At 44.8% G+C, this 9583-nt stretch overlaps 1 protein-coding gene across 1 annotated transcript in view; it reads left to right on the forward strand.

Moving 5' to 3' along the window:
* The window catches only part of Adcy10 (adenylate cyclase 10), a 66104-nt gene extending 58329 nt beyond the window's left edge, over positions 1-7775 (forward strand). The window contains exons 30-32 of the mRNA XM_051147768.1: positions 1461-1656; positions 3351-3539; positions 7345-7775. Coding sequence (XP_051003725.1) covers positions 1461-1656; positions 3351-3539; positions 7345-7506 — 547 coding nt within the window. The 3' untranslated portion in view covers positions 7507-7775. The remainder of the gene's footprint in view (positions 1-1460; positions 1657-3350; positions 3540-7344) is intronic.
* The last annotated feature ends 1808 nt before the right edge of the window (positions 7776-9583 follow it).

Raw genomic sequence — 9583 nt, forward strand, 5'->3', positions numbered from 1 at the left:
GGGCTAGTGGGGGACAACTGTACCTAACTCTGAAGAAATGGCACCTCTTGCCCGCATACACCTGCGTAGTTCCAAACAAATGGAAAAACATTCCTTTGAGGTAGTGACATTAGAGGGTGTGGGCTCCATAACAAGTGCAGAGATAACACTAAGCTCTAGCATTAGATCCACCTACCCTTCAGTGGCATGTTCTAGAAATCATGGGTCTCCCCACCAAAGCCAGCTTCTTCCTGTCCCATGGAAGAGAAGCTGATTGCCACGCTCCCTGTCAGCTTCATTGGTCCTTACGATGAAGTGACACAGGTACTGAGCTGGGCTTGTCTCCGTATATATCCCAAATCACCAACCAAGTGACTACTTATTGGAGGAGGGAGAGGAGCAGAGAGCCAGCCCCGACCTTTGTCTCACTGGAGTCTCTCACACAGAACACTCACGCAAGAGGAGAAATGGTTTTTAGCTTAGAAAGCCTGTAGCTGGAGCCATACCTTCAATGGTATGCTGAGATGAACAGTACAGCTTCAAGGTAAACCAGAAAACAGTCAAATTCCATGTTGTCCCCTAGAGTGGTAACCCCCGCCACTCTGTCTCCCATCTCATGTTATACACAGTCACACTAATGTGTCTAATGTGATTCATCAAAAGTTGGGTAGTGAGATCGAAGGCCACAAATTAGAGCAACTCCACACTGAAGTGCAATGCCTTTTGATTAAAAAAAAAAAAAAAAATAAGCCAGGTGCAGTGGCACACGCCTGTAATTCCAGAACTTGAGAGGTGGAGGCAGGAGGATCAGAAGTTTAGAAGGAGTTCAGGACACCCCAGGTTACAACAAGACCCTGCTTTAAACAGAAATAAAAATTACACGCAAGAACTTAACATCCAGAAAATCACCTTTGCTCAATATCAAATTAGCGTGCCCATGAAAGCTAATTTTCAAAGACTCTGAAGTCTAGCAATTGCTGTTATCCCTCATTGTTCTCTGCCCTAATTGGGAATGTTCTCGCAACAGCTGTGTCCTGGGCCAATGCTTCCCACCCTTAGTAGCCATAGGAATCACCTAGAAAAGCTCGTTAGCTCAAATCCTGGCCCTCACTCCCAGAGCCTGATTGGTTAGATTGGCTTAGACCTGGGAATCTGCATTTAAAAAAAAAAAAGCCGGGTGACACTGCCTATCTGCAGGCCACTCTCAGCACTGCTGCCTCACCTCTCTTTGTAACTAGGACAGCTTCTTCAAGCCTGAAGTGTGTGGTCTGTCTCACATCCTAGGCACCCAGGAGCATAACAGACAGTGTCCAACACTCCATGTGTGCTCCTCCTGAACCATGCCACCCTGTCCTCCACTGCACCCGTGTCACCCAACACCCTGCTCTTACAGACAGGAGGCAGGTGGAGGTCCAAAGGGACGGAAAGTTGCCATATCCAGAGAGGCCTGCTGACTTTTAATTCCTCCTCTGGTGGTGCAGGTACGCCAGACTTCAGGACTGGGACAACTTTTACAAATTCTCCAAAAGAGCTAAGAATCTAGTGACACAAAGGACCCCGACAGTTCTTTACTATGAGGGGGTCTCTCGGTACATGGAAGGGCAAGTTCTGCACCTCCAAAAGCAAATCGAAGAGCAGGCGGAGAACGCGCAGGACAGCGGGGTTGAGCTGCTCAAGGTGAATTCTGCCCCAGTTTCCCAGCGCACATCCTCCTCTGCTGGATCCCTTCCCATCCACCCTCCGGGCTCACTGTCTTCTCATTATTGAATGTGTTCATATGTATGCTGAGGTTTGTTTTGTTTTGTTTTGTTTAAGACAACCCTCCTAAAAAGTTAGGGGGAAAAAAAAAAGACTGGTGAGAGGACGGCTCAGCAGGTAAAGGCGCTTGCTGCCAAGCCTGGCGGCCAGAGTTGGACCCACGAGACCTACATGCTGGCAGTACAGAATCAACTCCTGAGACATTCTTTGACCTCCACACATATGTTGGAGAACATCACATCTGAGTACACACACACTCACACACATACTCACACACACGTAGACACATATATACACACTCTCAGACACACACACACACACGTGCACACAATAAATGTGAAATTTTTAAAATAAGGAAACACAAATTGTAACTATTTTTTTTTAAACTACACTATTTAAAGATTGTGGTGTTTTTTTATACACTACGTGATTCCACTGTTTGTTTCTCCTGCATGTGTCCGTGCTTTTCCATTTATTGAAATTTGCTGTCAAATGACTTCCTACCAGTGTTTCACACATTACATGTGGCTCCTTCACTGTCCTTAGGGTCACCCTCCTCCATGTGCAAGATTTGCAGAGAGCCCCATTTGTGTGGACTGAGGCTAAATATCCTGTTGTCCTCTCAGCCTGTACTTCTTCTATTTAAACGTCTTTTACATTTATTCATTGTGTATGTGAGTATGTATGTGTGTGTGTGTGTGAGAAAGAGAGAGAGAGGAGAGGAGAGAGAAAGAAGAGAGAGAGCTTGTTTGTTCAGGCCACGAGGCACCTGTGGAGACCAGAGGACAACTTGCAGAGGTCAGCTCTTTCCTTTCCCAGTGTGGGCTCCCAGGTTGGAATCCAGGTCACTGTCTTGGTGATAAGCGCCTTTTACCAGCTGAGCCATCTCACAGACCGTATTTTAATTCTTCTATCTGAGCTTGGCTTAAGGACATATTCATAACAACATTCTCCTTCTGAGACCTTTGATATCCAATTTCTTGAAGTGGTTTACTTCAGGATCCATTTTAGGGCAGACAACTTCTCAGTTGCCGACCCCCCCCCCCACACACACCTCTTCATGTGACTAAGTTCAGATTACATTGATTCCTCAGCTATCACACCTGGCACAGATCTGTAGGGTGTGCTGATGTCTAAGGTGAAAAGTCGTTAGTGAGCAACTGTCTTGCAGTTCCTTATCACAAGCCTAGGAAACATGCCCATGAGTCAAGTAAAACCATAGGTACAAATATGAGGTCTTTCCAGTGATGTGGGGAAGCTATGGGGCTAGGCCTCAATAATAGGCTTATGACACCATGGCAAGCTATTTTTCTTTGTTTGCTTATTTGCTTGTTTGCTTGTTTGCTTGCTTGCTTGCTTGCTTGCTAGAGGTAAGGGCTCTTTCAGTAGTCCAGGCTGTCCTGGAACTTGCCTGTAGACCAGACTGACCTGGAACTCACAGAGATCCTCTTGACTTCCCTTCCCAAGTGCTGCACCACTACACCTGACTCTTGCTGTTGTGCTTTTCTAATATTGGCTCCTCTGGGAACTAAACTCACATTGACAAGCGTGTCACCATCAGAGCCATCTGCATCTCCAGCCCCTGGTTATATTTGTTGTTTGTTTCCCCCTAGGCCTTAGAGAACCTTATGGCTCAAAATACCACTGGCCCTGTGTTCTACCCAAGGCTCTACCATCTGATGGCTTATGTCTGCATATTGATGGGAGATGGGCACAGCTGTGACTTCTTCCTGAACAGAGCCTTGGAGCTTTCTGACACACAGGGTAACCTACTAGAGAAGTGCTGGCTGAGCATGAGCAAGGTATGTGCCTGTAAAAGTAACTTGTACTCTCCTGGCACAGCTGCTGTCTGGGAGGCTCACTGCCTCTTCCTGCTAACCTAGGCTTAGTCTTGGAAGCTTCCGTCTTCCGTACAATCTAACCTAGGCCTAGAATGTTTTCGTTCAGCCTCTGAGCCTACTGCTTAAAGAGCTCTCACCCTTACTTGTTCTCTCTAAGTTCTGGGCTGCCTGGTTCAACTCAGCTGTTCTGGCTCAAACTCCCCTCCCAGCTGACTTATTTAATCTGGCTTCTCTCTTGGCCTCAAGCTAATTTAGTAATCTGCTCTAATCTTCTGGCTTCTCCTCATTTTCTGGCTCATTCCATCTTCACTTGAGTTCCCTCTCTGCAACCCATCTCTCTATTACTGTCCTGGTAAAACTGTAAAACTGCCTCTTAAGTAGCTTCCCTTTCTTCTCTCTTGTAAGAGTTAGTTCTTTCTGTCAAATCTTCTCTGATTTGTCACCTTTTCTGCCACTCAATTAGACATCACTTTCTTTCTTTCTTTCTTTCTTTTATTTTTCTTTCTTTCTTTCTTTTTTTAGGTTTTTTGAGACAGGGTTTCTCTGTGTATCCTTGGCTGTCCTGGATTCCCTTTGTAGACCAGTCTGGCCTCAAACTCACAGAGATCCACCTGCCTCTGCCACCTGAGTGCTGGGATTAAAAGCGTGTGCCACTACACCCTGCTCTAGACATCACTTTCAAACATGGGTACTTCCTTCTACAAACTAACCTTACCTTCATTTGGGATTAAAGACATGTACCACCACTCCAGAACCTAAGCTTTTCTTTACCTAATACTTGGTCTATACCAGGCTGGCCTTGAACTCAGATCTGTTTGCCTCTGTCTCCTGGACTAAATACATGCTTGTATTCCAGCCAGATCACCCAGACCTAGAAGATCTTTGGATATGATCTCTTACCAGAACAGCCATGTTCTGAATTAACATTTCTCTACATGTACCCTCAGCCAGCAGGCCACAGTGTGTGTGGTGGTGGGGGGGGATGCTCCCCATCCTAGGAAGCAACAGACACCACTTCCCAGTGGAGTTTTAGGTGGTTATTGTAGTCCACTTGAACTGCCATCACAAAATACCACAGCCTGTATCACTTAGAGCCATTTACTGCTCACAGTTTTTCAGGCTGGCGAGTCGAAGACCATGGTGCTAGAATTCAGTACTTTCCCAATGTTAGTGTATGTGCTGCCAAAGCAAGCACAGAATTCATTACCTGATGAGGATGATTTCCTCATTGATAATGCCTCTGGCTGTGTCTCCATGAGTAGCAGATGGAGTAGGAGCCAGAGACACAGCTCGACTCTGCCACCTGTTGCCCTAGGAATTCCCCTCAGAGACCTCCATTCAAATGGAGCTGGTGAGAAGACTTTGAGGCTCAGCAAGGCCTGGTGCGCACGCCTTTAATCTCAACACCCAGGAGGCAAAGGAAGGCAGATCTCTGAGTTCAAGGCCAGCCTGGTGTACAGAGAGAGTTCCAGGATAGCCAGGGCTCTGCAGAGAAACCCCTTCTCAGAAAAAAAAAAAAAAAAAAAAGAGCTGGGCGCAGTGGTGCACACCTGTAATCCCAGCACTAGGCGAGGCAGAGGCAGGTAAATCTCTGTGAGTTCGAAGTTAGCCTGTTCTACAAAGCAAGGCCAGGACAGCCAAGGCTATATAAAGAAACCCTGAAGAGGGTGGATTTGGGTGGGAAACTTAAACATAGATGTGAGCACAGGTGTTAATAGTGCTCAGGAAAATGACAACACACAAAGAGTTTTGTATAAAAAGCCGGGCGTCGTGGCGCACACCTTTAATCCCAGCACTCGGGAGGCAGAGGCAGGCGGATCGCTGTGAGTTCAAGGCCAGCCTGGTCTACAAAGTGAGTTCAGGATGGCCAAGGCTACACAGAGAAACCCTGTCTCGAAAAAACAAACAAACAAACAAACAAACAAAGAGCTTTGTATGAGCTTCTCATGTTGTGTGACTCTGGTGTCTTCTGAAGTCCATTGTCCGAAGATGGCTTTCGGAGGTGCACTGGATTGTACAGCGCCATCTGTCATGAGAGCTATACAAGGAAGTTAAGTCTTTCTTTCCTTTTTCACTGTAAATGAAGTATGTAGTCTTTTCCCAAGGTTCCCAGAAGTCTGCAGCTTCACAGCTAGGGGAGGAGCAAAGCCGTAGTCAGAGCTACGTGTGGCTCTCCCGTGTGGACTGTTACTATCTTAGTATTCATTTTTAAGATACCTCTATGGAAAAGGAACCTTGACTCTATGTAGGGACTTTACAGATCATTTTGTTAACTGAGCAGACATTCTTAACCTCCACCAGACTCTAGAGAGGCCGGCCCCTTCCTTCCTGGTGTTCTCTTAATCTCTCGTGCTCCTATCTGTAAGGATATAAATCCACAAAGCCCTCAGAACTTGATCACCCAAAGCCTTAACTTTTAATACCATCACCTTAGGGGCTGAGCTCCAACATATGGCCTGTAGGGAAATGTACACACACTCCAACCACAGTAGTCATCACAGGCTGTACCAAGCAGTGTCTGCATCCATAGCTCAGGTCTACAAGTTTCTCCTTACCCTTCAGTTCCTTTTAGAGAGCCCCCTATGCACACTCCCTTAGTACAGTCTCTCCGTCTCGGTGGTGCCTTCCACTTTCCATCTGTGTTCCATTTGCTCCCACGCTGTGCTCTTACACATGTGAATGCTTCAAAGGTAAAAATCTAGGCCCGGCACCTGGCACCCAGCACCCAGCACAGGACTGGATGTGCAACTATGTGTGCTATTTGAAGATGTCTCCGAGTTCTTATTTGGACAACAGAAATCATTTTTGTCAGCCAGGTATTACTGGCCCATGTCTTTAGTCCCAGCACTTGGAAAGCAGAGAGAGGTAGGTGGATCTTTGAATTCAAGGCCAGCCTGTTCTATGGAGTAAGTTCCAGGACAGCCAGGGCTACACAGAGAAACCATGGCAGGGAGGGGGAAAAAAAAAATCTTTTTTTTTTTTTTTTTTTAAATTTTGCCTGTAATCCCAATACTTGGGAAGTGGAGCCAGGAGGATTAGGATTTCAAGGCCATTCCCCAGCTACTCAAAGCCAACCTTTGTTGCATGGAACTATCTCATAAAATGAAAGAAAGAAAGAAAGAAAGAAAGAAAGAAAGAAAGAAAGAGAGAGAGAGAGAAAGGAAGGAAGGAAGAGGGAGAGAGAGAGAGAGAGAGAGAGAGAGAGAGAGAGAGAGAGAGCGCGCCAGGCGCAGTGGCGCACACCTGTAATTCCCAGCACTCAGGAGGCAGAGGCAGGCGGATTGATGTGAGTTCGAGGCCAGCCTGGTTTACAAAGTGAATCCAGGACAGCCAAGGCTACACAGAGAAACCCTGTTGAGAGAGAGAGGGAAAGAGAAAGAGAGAGAGGAGAGAGAGAGAGAGAGAGAGAGAGAGAGAGAGAGAGAGAGAGAGAGAGAGAGAGAGAGAAGGAGGAGGAGGAGAGAAAGAAGGCACAAAGGAAAAAGAATAAAGAAGGAAAAAACATCGTTGTTGTCTGTAGATTTCCTCTTTTTAAAGCCTGAAGGAGCCAGAGCCATGGCTGGTGGTGGTACGAGCCTCTAATTCTAGCTCCCTGGACACAGAGGCAGGAGAATCAGCCCAAGTTCAAGGCCAGCCCAACCAGTGCTGCATAGTTAGATTCTATCTCAAAACAAGCTCAAGGACAAGTTAGGGTTTCTGGAATTGGGGCCGTCTTCACAGGAGAGTCCTGACCATATCTTTGCTCTCTCTCTTTCCCTCCTCTCAGGAGTGGTGGTACTCAGCCTCCGAGTTAACAGAAGATCATTGGGTTCAAACAGTCTTGAATCTTCCATCATGGGATAAAATTGTATCTGGCAGTGTAACCCTTCAGGATGTTCAAAAGAACAAATTCCTGATGAGAGTTAATATCCTGGACAATCCTTTCTAAGAATTCGTGAATGAGAACAAAGATTGCAGTAAGAACCGGTTTCGGGTTTGTTTGGTTTGTTTGTTTGTTTGCCATGGTCCATTATTGTCCTCTGTCCATAGGCAGCATTTCCAGGTTCCCACAGACCCTTCCGGACCAAACCCAGGAACAGATGCCTAGATTCCTTTCCAGCTGGCTTGTTTTAACTTTACACAGCTGTCTGTACCTTCACAGGCTGTGTGCTTGACCTCTGGGGCTCAGCCCATGCAAAATCCATTCATATCGATATCAGGGGCTAGAGGGGTGTTGGTGTCCCTGAACACGGGACTGGGCAGACACTTGTAGTCCTAGCAGAAGCACCTCCATGAGGGAGGAACTGGGCCAGAGCAAGTAACATTTAGTAGCTCAAAGGGCAGCTGGGCATGAAGGATCAGGGCCTTTTGTGTCACCTGGTTCAGCTTTTCCCCATATCTTGGCTACGTGGCGGTCAACGTACCAGCCTCATTTGTTGCGCCTTTCATTAGCATCTGAACTCTACCCAGGGGTGAGCGCGCCTGACGTCCTGACATACTGGCTTTTGCTGTAGCGGCAGGAGAGCTGGTTTTAGTTGGCCTCGCTTGGGAGGTGCTTAGAGCCTTCAGAAAGCTTCAGAAGGGATCTTCCAACCCTCAGTCCACCTCATCCTCACGCCTCGATGTTGGGGGACGGTTTGAGTATAGAGACATGTAGGGATGATAGGACAAAAAGTAAGTTATTGACTCTACCCCTCAACTTGGGGCCTTAATTGTTACAGACAGGGTTAATTTTGATTCATTGATACAAAATTTTGTAGATTGGTACAAAGTAGGTTTAATTTTAATACATTAAAATAAAATTCAAATTTTGTCTTGTTCTTCACACACTGTATTTCTACTCTGATATGAGGCATTGTACATATGCAATTCGATTCTTACATAGTTACTCTTGTAGACTCTTTAAGATAATTACGTAATACAAGTCAATTGTTGATCTATGTATAGTCATGTCAAGTATAAAAATATACATGCTAGGTTTAACAGATATAATTTTATAGATAGACATGATAAAATAGGTAAGGTCTTCAAAAATCTCACAGACCTACAAAATATGACATTTTAAAAATATTTTTATTGTGTTAAAGATTCTTTGACAATAAGACAAGTTAACTCCTAGCAGTACCCAGCCAAACACAAATAAGATGCTAACCATTAAAAAAAAACCTCCTTGTAGAGATGACTTTCCTTGTAGAGATGACTTTGAGTGTGACAAAACAGCCACTGAACAAAAATGTCCTCGTTTCTTCCAAAGACAAAATTCTGCCTAAAATAGACAAACTTGGATACAGGCAGAGTGGACGGCCAGACTCTGCCAAGACAGGGTAAACAAATCCTCAGTGGTTCCTGCCTCACAAATATGTCTGTCAGATATACTGGACCAAAAGGCTGAAGATGATGCTCCAGTGTTATAACGAATGTTAAGTGTCTGTTCAGACAGTAAACTGTCTCTGTCATTTTTTCATTTTAAAAGCTGCTAACCTACACTTCACTCTTACTCAGGTAGTTAAATTTATTCCTTCTCAAGTCTCTGCTGGGATTAAATACCAGATAGTTAATTTTAAAATTAAGCTTAGTTTTAAAACATAAAAAGATACTTTTAAGTCTAGATAGATACTTTTAAGTTAATAGATTTGAGCTTTAGTGAATGTTGATTTAGGTTCAAAACTTTAGATTTACCAAAATAAAATAGATAATGTTTTCTACAAAGTTGCCAAATACATTTTGATTAAAATTATGTGTGTAAGTCTTACCTATTGGTTTTTATAATTTTTCACAATTGTACTTACTGTATATAAAAATGGCCTTTTTTATTTAGACAGAAAAGGGGAGATGTTCGGAGATGGTCTGATGTATTTTAATACTAATTACTGCTTACTGTCTCTATGACTTATCTTTTGCTTAATAAAAAGCCATCCCACTTGGGCAGGGAAAAGGAGATAGGTGGAGCTTAGAGAGAGAGGAATTCTGGGGGAAAAAAAGGACTACCATAAGGAGGAAAAAGAAAGGACAGCCAGGAGGAGAAA

The sequence above is a fragment of the Acomys russatus genome, chromosome 6 (genome assembly GCF_903995435.1).
Source record: "Acomys russatus chromosome 6, mAcoRus1.1, whole genome shotgun sequence".
Classification (NCBI taxonomy): domain Eukaryota; kingdom Metazoa; phylum Chordata; class Mammalia; order Rodentia; family Muridae; genus Acomys; species Acomys russatus.